At 36.9% G+C, this 21,100-nt stretch overlaps 1 protein-coding gene and 1 pseudogene across 6 annotated transcripts in view; one reads left to right on the top strand and one right to left on the bottom strand.

Moving 5' to 3' along the window:
* C2CD3 (C2 domain containing 3 centriole elongation regulator) overlaps positions 1-21,100 on the top strand; it is a 161,913-nt gene that overhangs the window by 6,430 nt on the left and 134,383 nt on the right. For all 6 annotated transcript variants that reach the window (XR_012474392.1, XM_074216853.1, XM_074216852.1 and 3 more), the window contains exons 3-5: positions 3,853-4,010; positions 9,896-10,113; positions 18,958-19,199. Coding sequence is in view for 5 of the 6 variants with exons in the window: in XM_074216853.1 (XP_074072954.1) it covers positions 3,853-4,010; positions 9,896-10,113; positions 18,958-19,199 (618 nt within the window). In the remaining variant the exon portion in view is untranslated. The remainder of the gene's footprint in view (positions 1-3,852; positions 4,011-9,895; positions 10,114-18,957; positions 19,200-21,100) is intronic.
* Positions 14,419-18,821, bottom strand: LOC141510231 (tissue factor pathway inhibitor pseudogene; annotated as a pseudogene).

Here is a 21,100-nt window from a genome sequence, read left to right as displayed (position 1 = left end):
TGGTACAAGTCTTTATCATCTCATGCTTGAACTGTTGCAATAGGCTGATTGGTGCTACTTCAGTTTCTCCTCTCTCCATTCGATTCTGTCTCAGCTGTTAGAATTCTGTCCATGTCACATTACTCCACAATCCCCTCTAACCAACTCAAACAAAATCTCAATCACCTCCAGGATCAAATATAAAATTCTCTGGCTTTTGAAGCTCTCACAACCAGACTTCTTCCAGTCTCTGCTTGTTATAGTTTACTCTTCCCATAGTCGATAGTCTAGTCACATTCTTCTCCTTGTCCTTCCCACAAGACATTCTATTTCTTTCTGCTGGACATTTTTTCTGATCCTCAAGTATGGAATGCATTTCCTCCTTTGACTCTTGGCACCTCTAACTTCAAGTCTTAACCAAGCTAAGTGACGCCAGCAGGTAGAGCACTGGCCTTGGAGTCAGGAAGACAGTATGAATCTAACCTCAGACACTTGCCATTTACTAACTTTGTGACTTTTGGCAAGTCACTAACCCCATTTGCTTTGAAGAGTCACATCCAGTCATCTTGATCCATGTCTGGCCACTAGACCCAGATGGTTCTGGAAGAGAAATTGAGACTGGTGACTTAGCACAGCACCCCCTCTCTTAAATCCAATTCATGTGTTTGTCATGGCATCACCTCCCAGATAGTCTTCTTCAAGAATGAGGGACAAATAACATCAAATTCCCACCTCCTGCAGGAAACCTTTCCCTGTACCCCTTGGTGTGAGTACTTTCCCTCTGCTGATTATTTCCACTTTATTGTACATATGTATTTGTTATATGGTGGTTTGCATGTAGTCTTCCCCAGATAGATTGTGACTTCTCTGAGGGCAAGGACTTTTTCTTCCTTTGTATTCTCAGCGCTTGTCTAGCCTGGCCTGGCTCATAGGAGGCGCTTATTGGGACAATAACTAACAGCTGATAGCAAAGTAGATAGCCCTACTTGGTTCTTACTTTATTTCTATTTTCTCTGCAAAGGATAATGCAAAATAAATGTAATATTAAGGGAGTTAAGATCCAAAATTAGTAAGGAACTCCTGTCTAGTTGTCCTTGTTAAATTTGGATCACCTTACCCAAGTTTCCTTCATGCTTATTTCCTGAAAGAAATGGCCAACTATATCCTATAGGACAGTCAAGCCAACCTGAATGAATCAACCAGGCAACCTGGGGGAGAGGCACCATATGCAGGACAAGGAAGAACACTACCACCATTACCCTGGCCACCATCTTCCCTCAGACACTGATAAGAACAGCATAGGATCCTCAACTAATAACCTTAACAATAAATAATAATTCTTCCAACCCAGTGCACCCAGCTATCACCCTGGGAAGCATCCAATGTGAATATGGATAGCTCTTGCAAGGGTTACTTCTGAAGACCCAGAAAAGAAAGATCTTGCCACCAAAGTCCCCACAAATGGCTCAATATCAGAAATTGAAATGATTTTTTCATTGAAAATAACACTAATGAAGAGACAGTACCATTTACTTCACTGCTGCTTCCTAAGGACCATGAAACTTTTCTATTTACCTTATAGGTGAAACTTTCCATATATGTTGCCTCCTCCATTAGAATTTGAGAATTGAGAGCAAGGATTGTCCTGTGTCCTTTAAGTGATTTGAACATAGGAAGGGCTTAATAAATAGTTTCATTCATTCATCCAAATGTCATTACTGAGCCTGTCCCTATCAGTGATCACAGAAATATAAATACTTGAGAGACTGCTGGAGGAGAAGCTAAGATTTGAAGCAACAACTTTCAAATAATGCCTGAAATCAAAATATTGTCAGAATTGCTAAAGCAATCCAGAGCAAAGAAAAAGATTGAACTTAGTAGGTTGAAAGGAGAGATAGGTAATATTGGAGTAGGGACTGGGCCAGAGCACATATGGTAGAAACACCAACTGTGAAAATTGTTAGTAGTGGTGGTAGCAGCAGTTGATTTGGAAGTTTTCAGCACAGAGATGGTCGAGGGATTGAACTACTGATCAGAAAGAGATTACAGGAGAACACTGTGCTAACACAAGATACATCCCATGCATCCAGATTTCAGTTCCAGGAAAGAGAGGAATGCTTAGGTTCAAAAGGGAACAGAGGTCCTGAAGAGCAGGAGTGCTTGCAGCTACAAGGGAGCAGGGACCCTTATTGGATAAGGACCAGAGCATAGACCAGGAGAGCAGCAAGCACACATCTTCACAAGATCACACTACACTGGTTGCACAAAAAGCTTCCAAACCCTTAGAACTATCTCTGAAAACAGCAACATGAAAAAAAACCCTGAAATTTGGGACTATCTACTTCCTCATTCCTCCAAGTGAATAGAGCCCAGCTTTAGCATAAAGTTCAATCAAGAAATAATCTGGGGAAATGAACAAACAAACAAAAAAAGCACCTGACCATAAAAAGCTTCTGTGGTGACTGGACTTCTAAGATGAGGAAGAAGACAACAATGTGAGGGAAAAAAGCTTTAAGCAGACCCTCAAAGACAAGGAAATGCAAATTGGACAAAAGCCCAACAAGAATTCCTAGAAGAACTAAAAGCAGTTTTAAAAATCTAATAAGATTGATAGAGAAAAAATTTGGAAAAGAAATAAGAACCATGCAAGGAAACAGTGAAAGACAATTAACTGATAAAGGAGGCAAAAAAAAGACAGAAAAGCACTCCTTAAAAACCAAATATGGCAGGGCGGCTAGGTGGCATAGTGGATAAAGCACCAGCCCTGGAGTCAGGAGTACCTGGGTTCAAATCCAGTCTCAGACACTTAATAATTACCTAGCTGTGTGGCCTTGGGCAAGCCACTTAACCCCGTTTGCCTTGCAAAAACCTAAAAAAAAACAAAAACAAATATGGGAATGGGGAAAGAGATAAAAGCTCACTGAGGAAACAGTTACTTAAAAATCAGAATTGGCAGATGGAAGCTAATAACTCAATGAGACATTAAGAAACAATAAAACAAAGTCAAAAAATGAAAAAAGAAGAAAATATTAAATATCTCATTAGAAAATAGATTGGGCAAGTCACTTAACCCACTGCCTTGCAAAAATAAAAAAAAAATAGCAAACTACTTAAATACCATAGAGCCACAAGTAGGATTACACAACCTTATAATATCATATTCTGAAAGGCAAAGGAACTAGTAGTATAACCAAGAATAAACTACCTAGCAGAACTAAGTATAATCTTTTAGGAAAGGTAATAGATATTTAATGAAATAGAGAACTTCAAAGCATTCCTATAAAAAAAAAAGACCAGAGATAAATTATAAATTAGATTTTAAATACAGGACTCAAAAGAATTACAAAAAGATAAATATGGAAATTATAAGGGACTCAAGTTAGCGTTTTATGCCTCTTTTCACAAGCAGAGTTTTAGAAAAGGTCCTCTGCAACTTTTATTATTGTTTCTTATTATTTAGATAGTATATAAGAGCTAGGACTCTATTCTATCTCTTCTGATTCTAAGATAAATAATTTCATCACTATAACACAATAAAGAAATTGAAATATGAATCTTCCAACTGCAAGAACCGAGTGGTCATATGCAAGGAGATTGTGAAAATGGTCTTTTCTAAAATTAACCTCTGACATCTACTCTGCTAAGATTAATCGGATAATGTGCAATACTATGGGATGTTAGAGAAGCAATCTCAGGAAAATTAAGGAGCTAAAAAACTAGTAACAGTAGTTATAAGAATATTTTACTGGGTTTTCCTTTTATTCCATCTCTGGTCAAGCTGCTTTCTCCCCCACCCCCCTCCAAAAAATAATTCTGTCTTTAATAATCTGTAGGAGGAAAATATCTAAATAAGCTATCTTTGTTTGCTATTAGATATGGCTGTCCTTGTCCTGGAGGTAATAACCAAAAATGATTACCTCCCTGTGGGGAGAGCCCAGATCAGTGGACTGTCGAAGTTGTCTCCAACTTATCCAATCAGTGGATTTTTTACGATTGTCTCACCAACATCTAAGAAGCTTGGAGAGGTCCAGGTAATAATATTTCTATTATTTATCTTGCTATTCTACAGAATGAATTATCTTATTTTAAAATATTCCGGAAATGCAGGAGAAAAACAGCACAAAGATGGTATTTTATTATGGGAAAAATAACTTAAATTCATTCAGAGAAATAAAGATCAGGAGTATAAAATGAGAGAGAGAAAGTGAGAGGTTAAAACCTAGCACTACAAGTTATTTAATTATTAGTTTTAGTTAAATCATGGAAAAGTTGATGGGTTAGATTCATATAAGCAAAACAAGACCCAGAAGCAGCCAGGTAGCTCAGTGTAAAAATTTCCTATTTGACAAAAAATTTCTAGAAATCAGTTCTGTCAAACTGTCTATATAGTTTAGACCAATTTTGTCTATGCCATATAGTATATTAATTTCCAAGTAGTTATGTGACCTAAGTAGACAAGAGTTTGGGGGTCTAGGGATAATGGATGGAAGATAGAGAGAGTCTTGAAAATTGAGACTTGATATTAGTTATCTACTTAGCATTTACCTCTCCAAAAGTAGAGTAAGCTGCTTTGGATAAGTGGATTTTTTTTTTTCATTTTCAACTAAGAATTCCATTACTTGTCTTGGTGATTGTAGAGGGAATTCCAATATTATAATGACATTATTATTATTTTGTACAGGTTGAAGTAGATTGTCTCCTTAAGTCCTTTGAACTTTTAAATTTTGCGATTCTCTGAAACTTGCAACTTCTTCTGTTGTTTCTGGTTCTCCCCCCAAAACAAAATAAAGCTACTCTTCATATCTCTCTTCTGCATGCTGAGTCATGGTCTCCCTGATCAATCAGTCAAGATTTTCTGAGCACATACTATGTACCATGTACTGTCCTAAGACCTTCTCAAGGTCTCCCTATTTCTTTTAGCTGATCCTTGAGGAGTATGGTTTTTGAATCACTATACCAATACTGGTTGTTCTCCTCTGGATAGTCTTCAGCTTGACACTAATACTGCAGATTAAGTGTGACCTAGGAAGTGAACAGTGGAAATTAAACTTCCCTTGCTCTAGACAAGTGGTGTCAAATTCAGATAGAAACAGGGTTCACTAAGCTGTCCATAAGGATCCTTGTAGGTTGCATATTGACTTAGTTTTAAAATGCAGTATTTTCCATGTTTTATTATATTTTTATTTATTTTGTTAAATAGCTAAATTCTAATCTGGTTCTGGCTGCACTCAGGGGTATTATGGACTGCATTGGGCCCATGGTTCATATGTTTGACACCACTGCTCTAGACTGCCTTGGTGTTTTTGTTGTCATATCACTGTGCATTGAGCTTACATTTCACCAAAACCCTCGGGTTATCCCTGTTATCTCTGCAAAGTGGCTCTGGTTTGTAGCCCTAAAGGAATTATAAATGTCATTAAACTCTCTTTATGGAGGGTGGGGAGTTTGGTAAAATATTTACACTTAGTTATAGCCAGGGATTATTTTTTTATTGAGATTCCAGGATGTCAAGCTTTAACATTAAAGTAACATAAAACATCTTCATTTTTCATTATCTGTGTAGAAAACTCTTAGTTATTGTACCTATGAGAGCTTTGGAGTAGAGCAAAATCACGATTTTACTCATCAAAACCCAGAAAGTGTTTTATTGAAATGATTTCTTTGCACTTTTTCTCCACAAATTAATTTATTGACTTTGCTATATATTTTATATGATCTAATCTTTCTTTCCTTTTTGTTTCTTAAATCATGCATTAGTATTATTTTAGTTTCCTTGCATAATTTAATAATTCCTTCCCACAACCTTTTTCTACCACTAACTGAACATTTTATTAATATATGCATTTTCCTAGCCTTTTTTCCAAAATCATGTTCTAATATCTTTGCAACTGTTTTATTTTCTTTGTTCTTTAAAAAACACTTCTTTTTCTTTAAAATCTGCTCTGATCAGGGGTGGCTAGGTGGCACAGTGGATAAAGCACTGGCCTTTGAGTCAGGAGTACCTGGGTTCAAATCCAGTCTCAGACACTTAATAATTACCTAGCTGTGTGGCCTTGGGCAAGCCACTTAACCCCATTTGCCTTGCAAAAACTAAAAAAATAAATAAATAAAAAAGTTTGGACTTTTGGGGTGGCTAGGTGGCATAGTGGATAAAGCACCGGCCCTGGAGTCAGGAGTACCTGGGTTCAAATCCGATCTCAGACACTTAATAATTACCTAGCTGTGTGGTCTTGGGCAAGCCACTTAACCCCATTGCCTAGCAAAAAACCTAAAAAAAAAATCTGCTGTTATCATTTGTTATGGCTTAGGGGTGATTCTGCTTTTGTTAAACTCACACCAACGATGTACAAGCACTAAAATGCCCCAACCAGGTTAAAGAAAGCTTTAGAATGGAGACTAAAGAAAGACCTGCCAGTCTTATTTGAAGAACCAAACAGAAGACTTAGCCAATTCATCACATGTCTATTAAATTCTATTAAATTATAATGCTTTGTGCTTAAAAACCATTTTTCTTAGAAATGATAAGACTGAGAACCAGAATAGGAGAGATCACAAATGTGTGATGAGACCACCAGTGTGTGATGTATTACAGAATATAAGCCTTTGCTCACATATCTCTTAGGGGTTTTGGGGGGTTTGTTTTGTTTTTAGGTTTTTGCAAGGCAATGGGGTTAAGTGGCTTGCCCAAGGCCACACAGCTAGGTAATTATTAAGTGTCTGAGGCCAGATTTGAACCCAGGTACTCCTGACTCCAGGGCCGGTGCTCTATCCAATGCACCACCTAGCTGCCCCTTATGTTTTTATTTATTTATTTGTTTTTATTTTTGTTTTTGCAAGACAATGGAGTTGTTACTTGCTCAAGGTCACAAAGCTAGGTAATTATTAAGTGTCTTAAGGTCAGATTTTAACTCAGGTCCTCCTCACTCCAGAGCCAGTGCTCTATCCACTGCACCACCTAACTGATCCAGAAAGTATCTCTTTCAGTGGAGAGAACCCCATACCCAAGCAGATTCAGAAACTCCCTACCAAACACAACATGCATTCATTCACTGTGACATGCAAGATATTCACTCTGCAAGGTTGCTCAGGCTTAGCTTCATAGCCTAATTTCATACCAGTTCCCTTTAGCTACTCTAAAGTCAAATTGACTGAGATAGCCTGGAATTATTTTGTGAATTGATAAATTACACATATTGTGTCCAATTGGCAAAGCCCAGTTTTGCCTCTGAAGAGTATTCTAGTTGTGAAGACTCCATACTTAGCTAAGGTTAGGAGGTAGCTTGAATTTTAATGGACAAAGCTACAACAGGGAACTCCAGAAGATCCAAGGATTACCTTAGAATGTTTGATCTGCTTAGTCTGGGAAGTTATCTTCTTTTACACATATATTTTAAAACTTATCTTACCTTTATTATTTCTGTGTTCATTCTCTTTTCCCTTGTGAATAAACCTTGTATTCAATTCAGTTCAGTGAACTTTATGTAACTACTACATATAAGGCACTGTGATAAACAGTTTATATTCATTTGGAAGGTATAGTATACTAACAAGTACACACTGGAAGTAATGTTGCATATTGTAAAGAATGCTGAATTTAATAGACGTAGGTATAGTTTGAAATTCAGGTTTTACCTTTTTGGTTACCATGGTCACTTTAGTTGACCTTAGAGCCCTTCTAACTCTTGATCTATGATTATATGTACCTGTGATCCTTCCTTTAAGACCAATATAAAGTGTTTTATAATATGAGTCATGAGGTAATAAGAACAAATCATAGATCCTGAGAAAGTGCTTGAGAGGAGAGCATTTTCAGGTGAGGGAATTAGGGAGGGTTTCAAATGCCATATCATTTCCAGTGTGTACTTATTTATTCCAACAGAATATAAACTCTGTATACTACAGTGCCTTATATGTGGTAGTTATATAAAGTGAGAGGAAGAAATTGGGAATATGGGAAATAGCTTTTACAAATACACAAAAGTTAGAAGGGAACAGGACAAAAGAGGGGTTAGTACTATTCTTAGTTTGTCTTTGTGTAAAGAAGAGTATTATGAAATAAGGAGAACTCTAGCATCAAGATATTTTTGCTTGGAAAAACCTTAGTGGTCATCTAGTCTAATCCTTTCATTTTACAGATGTAGAAATAGGAATAGAAATCTGAAGGAATTTTGCCCAAGTTCCTTTGGGCTGATGATTCCTAGGAGAGCAGTCCTTTTTCCTTGAGAAAGGCCTTTTGTCCTTAACGATCTACATGTTAGGACATCTGGTAAGGATTTTAGAAAAGAGTAATATTACTTCCTTAATGTTTCTAGAGAAACCCAAAGGGAAGCTTTAACTTGCTTCTGCTGAGTTCTCAGCCCTCCATCTACTATGTCTTTGTTTCTGTACTATGTACTTCTCATTCCTCTCATGAACTTCCTCCTTACATTTTCCTGTTACACTCTCCAGTGACAGTAATGCCTTTCCTCATCCAACAGGTTGCTAGTTCCTTCCTCTCAAAAGAAGTTTCCTTGAGTCTTTTTAATGTGCCTATATGTATATATTGTCTCCTTAGAAGTTAATCAGCTCCCTAAGGGTTGTCTTTTTATTCTTAGTGTCCAACATCATAGGCACCCCCACTTCCCTTCTCCCTCTCCCCTCTGGTTTCCAACTTCATCATTCTACTGAAACTCTTTCTCCAAAGTCACCAATACTCTCTTAATTGCCAGATATAGCAACCTTCTCTCAAACTTAATTCTACTTGACCTCTCTGCATCCTTTGAAATTGTGGATTATCTTCTCCTTGATAATCTCTTTCCTTTAGATTTTTTGTGACACTGCTCTCTCCTAATACTCTTCCTACCTTTCTCTCTGGTCCTTCTTAGTCTTTCCTAGATCTTCATCTACATTATATTCATTAACTCTGGGTATCCCACAGGGCTCTGTCCTGGCTTCTGTTCTCTTCCCTCTCTATACTTTTCTGCTTGGTAATCTTATTAGCTCCCATGTTTTCAATTTTCATATTTATACAGGTGCTTCTCAAGTCATCATATCCAGCTCTAGTAATCTTTCTCCTGACCTTCCATCTACCATCTTAATCAATCAATAAACATTACATATCAATGAATAAACATCTCCATCTGCCTTTTTAACATCTTCAACTGATTGTCCCTAAAGCATCTTAAACTCATCATGTCTAAAATTGAAATCATTATATTTTCCCCCTCTATCCCTCCCCTGTCCCTAATTTTCTTCTTACTGTTGAGGTTACCATCCTCTCAGTCACTCATGTTCATAACCTAGGTGTCATCTTGAATTGTCACTCATAGCCCCCATATTGAATCTGTATCCAAGTCTTGTTGAATCTGCCCTACTACTGTCTCTCATATAACTCCCTTCTCTCCTTTGACATTGTCACTACCCTGCTGCAAGTTCTTAACAAAGTAAGTGATAACTTTCCCCTTTCCAGTCTTTTTGATCCTTATTCTTCCCTACATGTGGTGTGCAATTTAATTGTTGTTCCTCATACTAATCATATCTTCCCCTGCATTTTCACTTTTTGTCTGCTATATCTTCCTCTCTTAGTTAACATGGTTTACCTGCCCTGCTTGATTTCCTTCTGGTCTCAGCTAAAAATAGTACCTTTTACAAGGTCTTTTCTGATTCTCCTTTAATACTAGTGCCTTCCTTTTAGTAATTTTCCTCAATTTATCCTGTCTTTGTACATAGTTTATTAAGCATGTTGTTTCCCCTTTAAACTGTGGATTACTTAAGAGCAAGAACTGCCTTTTTGACTTTCTTTGTATCCCCAGTTAGCACAGTGCCTGACACATAGAAAGTGCTTAATGAATGCTTACTGATTAACTGACTTAAGAAGTATTTAATACATCATGCACTGATAAAATCACGGATAAGTTATGGTTTGTTTGTTTTTCAGATATTGCTTGTATTAGAACCTTTGTCAGCAACTTTTGAAAACTGCACCTCTTTTACCACTGATATGAGTGGAGATGCACTATTGCTGGATCAGGGACTCAGAGAAAATATTGAACCTAACAAACCTCAGCTTTCTGGAATGACACAATGTCATACACTTCCTGTGGCCAGTACAGGTGGAAAAGACTCAATAACAAGTAGCAGAGCCACTACTCCCAGGTAATTTCCATTTATAATACATATCAAGTCATCTATAAACTGCCTTTTCCTCTCCTATCACCCTCACAATTTCTGTGGTATGGAGGACAAGAAAGGAGAGAAGCAGTAATAGTTTTAACTATTGATTTGAAAAAACAAAGAAAATTTTTGTTTTGTTGTTAATGAAACCTGACTTGCCTCTTTCTATTTATGGTATAGTACCACTATTCTAAGTCACCCAGGTTCTTCTGCCAAATCATCTTTGATTCTCACTTTCTCACTTCTCTTCTAATCACTCTTTAGGACATATTGATTCTACCTCTACAACTTTTGCATCTTTGCCTTCTTCCTCTACCTCATTCCCATAGCTACCACCCTAGGCCATGGACTTAAGACTATTTTGGATACACCCTAATTGGTCTCCAGTATTCCTTCTTCCATTCTATCCTATATATGTTACCATTCATCAGTTTATTTTAATTTGTTTTGGCTAAAAATCTTATTTTTCTCTCCCTCCAACTCATTGGGGAAAAATAAAAAAAGAAAATATTCATAATTAAGCAAAACAAACAATATTCCATCACATGTTTACACCAAAAGTTTATCCAGCTATTCCCCAATAGATGGATATTGTTTCATCTCCCAGGTCTTTGCCATAACAAAAAAAAATGCTATAAATATTTTTGTACATATGAATCCTTCTTTAATTGTTCTTTTTGGTTATAGACTTAGTAGTGGTATGACTGGGTTTAAGAATATGCATGGTTACTAAACTTTAGGAACAAGGTTCCAAATTGCTTTGCAAAATGTCTCAACCAATTAATAACTTCACTAGCAGTTCAGTAATGTTCCTATTTTCCTTCAACTTCTCCAAAAATTTGTCATTTTCCCCTTTTGTCAACTTCACCAATCTGATGGGTGTGAGATAGAACCTCAGAATCCCTTTAATTTGCATTTCTTTAATGTCAGAGTCATCTTAGAGTACAACTTTGATCATTTCACTCCTCTCCACAAGACTTTGTTGGCTCCTCATTACCTACCAAATCAATTCTAAACCCTTTAGACTGACATTCATATTCCTCCATAGTCTTGTGTTCACCCAATTTTCCAAACTGAACTTCTTTTATTTCCAGTCATTTACTCTACATTCCAATCAAACTGAACTCTTCACCTTTCCTTGAGCTCATGCCTTCCCTTATGCCATGAATATATTCTCCTCTGTCTTTCTTTTACTCTTTCTTATACCTTGTCCATGATCCTAATAGTTGTTCGTTACTTCCACATGAATTCAGCTCATTCCTTGGAGCTCCCATAGAAATTCCTTAGAGTTCCCTAGCTTCCTTCCCCCTAGCCCAATGATCTTGTGGCTATAGTTGGCACCACTCAGCAGCAAACTTTGTATTCTGAGGCACTATACAATGGATAGATCATGCTTTTCTCCTCAACATTTAACATTACCTTTCATCCTCCCCCTCCCCCCCCAAGCCCACATCCTCTACTTCCAGACATCCCTATTTCTCTGTCTCTGTCTCTCTCTCTCTCTCTCTCTCTCTCTCTCTCTCTCTCTCTCTTTTAGGTTTTTCAAGGCAACTGGGGTTAAGTGGCTTGCCCAAGGCCACACAGCTAGGTAATTTTTAAGTGTCTGAGACCGGATTTGAACCCAGGTACTCCTGACTCCAGGGCCGGTGCTTTATCCACTGTGCCACCTAGCTGCCCCTAGACATCCCTATTTCTATCAAGGATACTATCATTCTTCTAATCAACATGTTTACAGCCTTGGTGCTATCCTTGGTTCTTCACTTTCCCCCACTCCATATATCATATCATTTGCTAAATATTGATATTTCTACCTATACAAACATCTCTCTTTTACATCTGTAGCTCCCTGTCTCCACTCACACAGCCATGATCTTTTCTCAGACCTCATCATTTTTTGCATGACGACACTGTGATAATCTTCTCCTAAATAGTTTCCCCTGCCTTAAGCTCTCTTCTCCACACAGCTACCAATGTGATTTTCCTAAACAGCCAGTCTAACTATATCACTCCTTATTCAGCAAACTCCAATGTTTTCCTATTGCCTCTAGCAAATATTATTTCATATTCATCTTATACTTTAATTTCTATTTTTTGCATATGTATGATAGTACATGTTATGGGCAGCTAGGTAGCTCAGTTGATAAAGAAGCCCTCCTGGTATCAGGAGGACCTGAGTTCAAATTTGACCTCACATATTTAATAACATTGTGACTCTGGGCAAGTCTCCTAATCTATCTGCCTCAGTTCCTCATCTGTAAAGTGAGCTGGAGAAGGAAGTGACAAATGACTTTAGTATCTTTGCCAAGAAAACCCCCAAATGGAAAATGGAGAGTCAGACAATTGAAATGATTCAACAGCATCAAAAAAGTACATATATATGTATGTAGTTTTTGAATAAGTAAATATATATTTATTTTGAATATATGTTCAAAATATTATTTATTGTGGATACATGCTCAAAAATTTTTTTGCTGATAGAGTGCAAAATTTTAAAAAGTTTGGAGACCACTGAACTGATTAATGCATAGATTGGAATTTTATTGCTTAAGCAAACCCAAAGAGTAGCTTTTTTATGGTTCAATATTGTTTTTTTAGGGTTTTTTCAAGGCAAACGGGGTTAAGTGGCTTGCCCAAGGCCTCACAGCTAGGTAATTATTATTAAGTGAGGCCGGATTTGAACCCAGGGCCGATGCTTTATCCATTATGCCACCTAGCCACCCCTATGGTTCAATATTAACTCAAGATGAGTCATTTGTGTGATATGACAACCAAAATAGCTAATGCCTTCTTGGACTAACCTAAGAGAGGCATTACTTCCAGTAATGCAGAAGTGATAGTCTTGCTATATTCTGCCCAAGTCAAATTACATCTGAAGTATTATTTTCAGTTCTAGGGAAGGGGGAAAGGAAAAGAGAAAGGGAATAGGCAGTACAGTGCTTACTTTGTGCCTGGTACTATATTAAGCAATTTACAGATATTTATCTTCCTCATAATGACCCTGCAAGGTAAGGGCTATTGTTATGTCCCATTTTACAGTTATGGAAATTACGGCAGATAGTTGAAATGTTTTCTGTGTTGGAGGCCAGATTTCAACTAAGGTCCAGTACTCTATCACAAAGCCATCAAGGTGTCTACTAGAATAGACTTTGATAAGCAGCAATGCCTTGACAAGTAATTATGATGGTGAAAGGCCTAAAGTTTGTGCTGTACAAAAATACGTTGAAGGAAATGGGGCTTTTTATTTAACTCGTAGCAGCAATTGTCAAAGTGTGGTCCTTGGACACATCTGGAAATCTCCAAAACCCTTTCAGGAGTTCTTCAAGGTCAAAACTAATTTCCTGATAGTGTTGAGATATTTTTTACATATTAAAATACTTTTCAAAAAATACTTTTCCTTTTAATATTACATATCTTTGTGAAACCGAATTTTTTCATATACTTCAACCAAAATATCACAACAGATTAGGTGCAGTAGCAGATATAAGAATTGCAAAGAGATTTGAAAACATGTAAAATAATGCTACTCTTATCATTAGTTTTTATTTTACCTGACACATAGTAGGTGCTTAATAAATGCCAATGTATTTAACTATTTATGTTAACATATTATGGGTTTATTATTTTTAAATGAATGCATATTTTTAAGATTTTTCCCTTTTTAAAATACTGCAAAAACCAGTAGATTTTTAACCACATTAAAAAAAAAACCTCATTGGGATCCTTAGCAAAATTTACAAGTGCAAAAGGGTCCTGAGACCAAAAAGTTTGATAACTGCTAGCCTAAAGGGAATAACATGATAGCTCTCTTTCCATAGTTGTAGGATTGTCATGGGGGATAGTGATTAGATTTATTCTATTTGTTCCAAGGTGGCAGAACTAGTAGCACTGGCTAGATATTATCAGAAGGCACATTTAGGATTGATATAACAATTCATTCTGTCTAAAAGGGTGTGGACTACTTGAAGAAGTTGTGGATTTTCCTTCATAGAAAGAAGTTGTTTTATAGATATTCATTGAATTAAGAGGCCACTAGGATCCTTTCTGGGCCTATGCTTCTTGTCTCCTTTGACCACATCCCTCATGAAATTTAAGGAAAATGTTTTGTGAATATATTTTTTTATTTCGCAAAGTCATTTATTGAGATATGATTAAAAATCAAATTTCTAGATTCTAATCAAGGAATTAACTCATTAGGTAATTTGTCTAAATTGCCATCCACTCTACATTTTGCAAGCAAAATATCATATGGTGGGTTGCCTTCAGTTTCAGGTTACTGTGCAAAGGTATTTATTCAACAATGATTTCTTCATATATTATCCTCACTGGCTGTTTCTTTCTTTTCCTTTTGGTTTTTATTAATCCGCCTTCAGCTCATCTGTTAAAACCTTTTTTACAAGTCCTGAGACATGACTTTTTAGAAATGAAATTGTTTTCATTTCTATCACATCCACTGTAGCTAAAAAAATGGCATTTTCCAGTGGCAGAATTAAAATAAAATCTCTTCTCATTGGCCCTGCTAAGTCCTCTATCTGCAGGAGTCAGACACCAAGAGGTACCAAAGAATTTTTAAAATTTCCAAACTTCAGTTGGTTTCACTGTTGAGGAATTATTGTTTGCTGGAACAATTGTTTTTTGACCAGGATCTACTTAAGCCATATCCAGTTCATCCTCATAGATATTCTTGCATTCTTCTAAAGATTGAAAGTTGTTTGCATTGCCTAGGCACCTGCTAAACTTGAAAGGTTCACACCGTTTTGATTGACTGTTATAGAAGTACCTAGTAAGTAGTCCTCCACAAACTCCTGAATCTTGTTCCAAAAGGCAGATTTCAGGCTTTTCTTGTGGAAATTTTGTCTTTTCAGTCTTCAATGGATATTCTGCTAAACACTGTTTCTGGCAGATTTCCAGACTTTCAAATCGGTTTTCATTGCTTTCACATCCTCCATATATAAATTTTTTTTTCCACATTTTTAATTTTATTTTGAATTTTTTACAATTTTTCCCCTATCTTGCTTTCCTACCCCACCCCCACCCCTACTGTTAGTCTGTTAGTCTTTACATTGTTTCCATGTGTACATAGATCTAAGTTGAATGTGATAAGAGAGAAATCATATCCTTAAGGAAGAAAAATAAAGTATTGTGTTTGATTGTTGCACTAATGGAATGAGCACGTCCATCAAGGTTGGTCATCACCCCCATATTGCTGCTAGGGTGCACCATGTTCCTTTGGTTCTGCTCATTTTGCTCAGCATAAGTCCATGCAAATCTTCCCAGTCTTCCCTTAAATTCCCATCCCTCCTGTCTTCTAATAGAACAATAGTGTTCCATCACATATACATATATATATATATATATATCACATTTTGATAAGCCATTCCCCAATTGAAGGACATTTACATTAATTTCCAATTCTTTGCCATCACAAACAGCTGCTATGAATATTTTTGTGATTATTTTATACATTACTAAAATATTCTTGTTTAAGAGTAAACATAATACCCCCCTCCCCAAAAAATATAGACCCTCATGAGAAATAAATTAAAGAGGGAAAAAAAATGGGTTTCAGTCTGTGTTCTGATACCATCAACTCTGTCTTGGGTGGATCACATTCTTTATGATAAATCCATCATAAAAGTTACTTCCATATTTTTGCACTGTTGCTGATTGTAATTCCCTTCACCCATTCCTCCCCACTGCCATATATTATATTTTCTCTCTCCTTCCACTCTGTCCCTCTTCTAAAATATGCTGTAGGGTAGCTGAGTAGCACAGCGAACTGATCAGCGGACCTGGGATCAAGAGGCTCCAAGCCCACATGCCACCCCTGAGACCCCGCAACCACCCAGCACCATGGTCCCGGACAGGTCACCCAATCCCAGCCCCTTGCAAGAAGTAAAAAAGAAAATGTGTTATATCTGACTATCCTCTCCTCTATCACCACATCCCCACCCCCCTTCCCCCTTTCCCCCTTCTCTCCTTTTTACTCTGGATGTCTATACCCTATTGAGTGTGAATGCTGTTTCCTCTCTGAGCCATTTCAGATGAGAGTGAAGGTTCCCTCATTCCCCTTCGCCTTTCCCCCTTCCATATCATTGCAAAAGCTCATTGTAAAAAAAAAAGCTTTTATACAAAATATCTTAGCCTATTCCACCTCTCCTTTCTTTGCTCCCAGTACATTTTCCTTTTTGCCATTGACTCCATTTTTACAATATATTATATCTTCAAATTCAGCTCTCTCCTGTGCTTCATCTATAAAAGCTTCTTCTACCTGCTCTATTAAATGAGGAGGTTTCATATTAGTATTATCATTATCATTTTTCTTTGCAGGAATACATGCAGTTCATCATCATTAAGTTCTTCATATTTCACCCTTCTCCACCACTCTCTGTTTCACCTGGGTCCTGAATTTGAAGGTCAAACTTTCTGTTCAGCTCTGGTCGTTTTCAACAGGAACATTTGAAATTCCCCTGGTTCATTGAAAGTCCATCTTTTCCCCTTGGAAGAGGATGTTCAGTTTTGCTGGGTAGTTAATTCTTGGTTGCATTCCGAGCTCTTTTGCCTTCTGGAATATTATATTCCAAGCCCTATGAATCCTTAATGTAGTCGCTGCTAAGTCTTGTGTGATCTCGACTGCAGCAATATGATATTTGAATTGTGTCCTTCTGGCTGCTTGTAATATTTTTTCTTTGACTTGGGAGTTCTGGAACTTGGCTATAATATTCCAGGGGGGTTTTTTTTTGGATCTCTTTCTGGGGAAGATTGGTGTATTCTCTCAATTTCTATTTTTGCCCTCTACTTCTAGGATATCAGGGCAGTTTTCCTGTAGGATTTCTTTAAAAATGAGGTCAAGGCTCTTTTCCTGATCATGAATTTCAGGTTTTTCAATAATTTATCCTTCCTGAATCTGTTTTCCAGATCAGTTGTTTTTTCAATGAGATGTTTCATATTTTCTAATAATTTTTCATTCTTTTGGTGTTGAAGTATTGTGTCTTGACTTCTTGTAAAGTCATTAGCTTCTTTAGCTCCATTCTTCATCTGAAGGATTTGTTTTCCTCAGAGAGCTTTCTCATCTCCTTTTCCATCTGGCCAATTCTGCTTTTTAAAGCATTGTTCTCCTCAGTAACTTTTTGAACTGTTTTATCCATTTGACCTATGCTGATTTTTAACATGTTATTTTCTTCAGCATTTTTTTGGATTTCCTTGACCAAACTGCTGGCTTCTTTTTCATGTTTTTCCTGCATCTCTCTCATTTCTTTTCCCAATTTTTCTTCTATCCCTCTTCCTTGATTTTTCAAAATCTTTTTTGAGTTCTGTCATAGCCTGAGACCAACTTTTATTTTTCATGGAGTCTTTAGATGCAGCAGCTTGTACTTCATCTTCAGATTGAGTATTTTGATCCTTCTTGGGATCATAGATGAAGAATTTCTCAATGGTGTTTCTCTTTTTTCTCTGTTTACTCATTTCTCCAGCCTGTGCCTGGTTTTGGGGTGCTTCCTGAGGTTTTGTGTATTATTGGGACACCCCACTGGGACCTTTATTCCTCCAAGGGCATATGTTCTCTTGCCTGTGCTTTGATATGTAGGTGACCACTGGCACTCCCATCTGCCCTGGAGCTGTGAGGAAGGTCCCTGCTATCTTAATATGGAAGGCCAAACTGCAAGTAGATCTGGGTGTGGGCAAACAGCAGAGTCCTGCCCCAGGGAGAGCAGAGACATTTCTTCCTTCAGTCTCCCCTGACTCTCTTACTGTGTGTGGGCTGTGCTCTGGGTGTACACGCTGGTCTCCCCAGATTCTCGTTACAGGTTCTGCAGCCAGTGCTCTTCACTCCACACTCATTCTGGTATAGCAGAGTTCTTTCATGGCCTCTTCAAGCTGTTGCTAGTGATTGCTGGGCTGGGCTGGGTTCCACTACAGCTGCAGATTTTTTCCAACTCCTGATCCTCATGAAACATACCTTTCCCGCAGAGCTTCTAAGTTATCTTGGACTGTTAAAATGTATCACTCAGTCTTTCTGTGGGTTCTTCCCCTTCTAAATTTTGGCTAGAGTCATAATTTGTTGGTTTTGGGGGGAAGGAGTTTCTGGGAAATGCTGCCTTCACACTGCCATCTTGGCTGCACTCCCCATATATAAATTCTTCACAGTGTTGAATGTAAATGTTGTAGAAAAACCTCTCGAGCATGCCTTTACATGGTCCTTCATCAGCTTTGTAGGCACAAGTTGAACATAAAAGTTTTGGTGGTGGTAAAAACATCTCTATAATATCTTCTTGATCTTCATCTTCAGAGTTAGCATCCACAGTCCAAGGGGCATGGCTTAGTAATAAGATGACAACAAGCATGTGCCCTTTCTTCATCTTGGTGATTATTTCGGCAAAGTTTCTGCAGCAAATTCTTGGAAAGGTTTTTTTCCAAAACAGAGTTGAGCTTAGTTTAACCCCCCAGGTGTAACAAGGAGATTTATCTCTTAACTTTTTTCTTTCTTTTTCACCAAGAAAAGGAGCTAGAGGACTAGTAAATCATGAAAGAAATGCAATTTTATCCTTGTGATCAGGGTGAAAGGGTAAAATTCACTTAAAATGAAATGAGTGATCTATCTTGTGGGATTTTATAAGGATCTTTAAAGCACTAAGTGAGCTATTATTAGATATATTCTACTGCTCTCTACTACTAGTCCATACTGTGACCTCCATGTTTGTACCTGTCCCCAACAAATGTACATTTGAATGGAGAATGTATTCATGTGATTTCCCCAGGCAGTGTTTGTGATTCAGTTGTGCTTTGCTTTGTCCATTGACATGTTCTTTTTCTTTCCTTAATTTCAAACAGAGGAAAGGACCACTTGTACTTCCCAAAGAACACTGTAGTGGATTCTTCATTGAGACCACAACCTCTTCTAAATTCCAAGGAGCTTTTAAAGGACAAAACAGTAGAACAAGAACCTGTAAAGAAGCAGGTATCTTGTCCCACCATCTCAGTACATGATACTCTTACTAAGAGAGCTGCAGAGAGTCACAGTGACTCACAGTTTCATTCTTTGAAGAACCCCCCTACAAAAGACCTTCTCTCAGGTAGGTAACTTCCCCTTTCCACCTATATCTTACTGTGTGATCCTGGGAAATCTAACTTCTTTGGACCTCAATTTTTTCAACATTTCAACATTTCTTCAACAATTATTTCTTCAATAATTGGGATAATAAGCATGGGACCTTTGTCATTCATATAAAATAACATTTATAAGCTACTTTGTAACTTGTAAAGCACTATATCAAATTGAACATATTACAAATAACTGAAAACTCAAAAAAACTCATTTTTAAATGAATCTTATTTTAAGTCTCTAAAAAATAATAATTTTAGGAGATTTTATTGAAAATTTTGTGTAAACTGAAGGATTCTATTATTGTAGAAAAGTTTCACAACTTCTTCAGATAACTATCAGATACAATTATAAAAGCCTTGTTGCTACCCATCTTACTTAATTCTTATACTAGAAATAGATGGACTGAGCCAAGAGAGAAGAAGTATTATTCTCCTAGAATGTATTCGGGTAAAAGGGACCTTAGAACATAGAATATAGGAATGTAAAAGTAGAATGTTGGAGATAGATGCAGTGTTAAGTGGGTGTAGAAGAAAAAGAATGATGAGAAGAAGTGAGTTTTGAGTTTTTCTAACAGGACTTCCCAAATATATTTAAAGATTGGGAGGTAACACTGGTCCACTAAAAATAACATTCAATTTGGATTCAGAAAATCAAAGTTGATTTTGGGCACTACTTCTTAGTGTTTTTAGTAGTTGATGTAAGTCATAGTACCTCATATTCCTTACTGTAAATAGAAATAATAATAGTTGCAGTACATAGCATTATGTGTTGTTAAAATCTGGTGAGGTAAGCTTTGTATACAAATGTAAGATATTGATTAAATAGGAGAAATCAAGGGGTTGACTAGCATCTCTTACTTTTTACTGAAAACTAGGAAAATTAGCATTCAAAGTACCACATAAAAGGACTTTGTAGGCTACTGCAACTGGGGAGTAGAGGAACTTGTAGAAGTGGAAGAAAAGAACAATTTGTAGAAAAAAATTAGCTGAGACACTAAAGTGAACCATATATAACAATCTTTTTTTTAACTGACATAGAAGGTAAGCTAAGATTTGTCTGTGTTAACTGAAAAAAATGCACCAGGTGGCATTCCTACTCAAAGGAAAGGTAAAAGGACTTTTTATTCTTTCCTTAATATGGAAAGATAATTAGATAGACTAAAAGAAAGATCCAAGCAGAACGTAAACAAAATAAGAATTCAAACTAGAACCATGAATTGTCAGCAGGTTGAAAGCCAAAATAAAAGTAGGAAAGACCTTGGGAGGTACTTGGGGGTACATAGCCTGGATGAAATCCTTCCCATGGTAGACAATCTAAAAAGTTAACAACTTGTCATGAAGACAAAGATCCACATCCACTACTGAGAGCAAAGTCTTTGATCATTGATACAGAAAGAAAAAACTTGCCCAGTTATGGCAACCAGGATCTAGAACTGTCTGTAGAACAATAAGATTGGTTGTCTAGGCAGGGATCTTAGAGGAATAAGTTAGTTGTTGGAAAAGAGTCTTCTGAGATCTTTTCTAGTTCCTTACAGTTAAGCTAAAAAAACAAAATTCAAATAGTCTCTACCTCAAGATGGGTAATAGCATGTACACTGATAGTAAATATGAAATCTTTTTTAAACATTAATTTATTTTTCCTTACATGCCAAGATAGTTTTCAACAATCAATTTTTGTAAGGTTTTGAGTTTAAAACTTTTCTCCCTCCTTCCCTTCCCTCCCTCCCTCCTTCCCCCTGACAGAAAAATATAGTATAGAATATATAGGTAGAACTATGTTAAACATATTTCTATCTTAATCATGTTGGGAAAGAAGAATGAGAACAAAAGAAAAAGAAAATCATGAGGGGAAAAAAACATAAAACATTTT

The sequence above is a fragment of the Macrotis lagotis genome, chromosome 1, assembly GCF_037893015.1.
Source record: "Macrotis lagotis isolate mMagLag1 chromosome 1, bilby.v1.9.chrom.fasta, whole genome shotgun sequence".
NCBI lineage: Eukaryota > Metazoa > Chordata > Mammalia > Peramelemorphia > Peramelidae > Macrotis > Macrotis lagotis.
The sequence above is the reverse complement of the archived record's forward strand: the minus strand, read 5'-3'. Positions and strand labels throughout refer to the sequence as shown.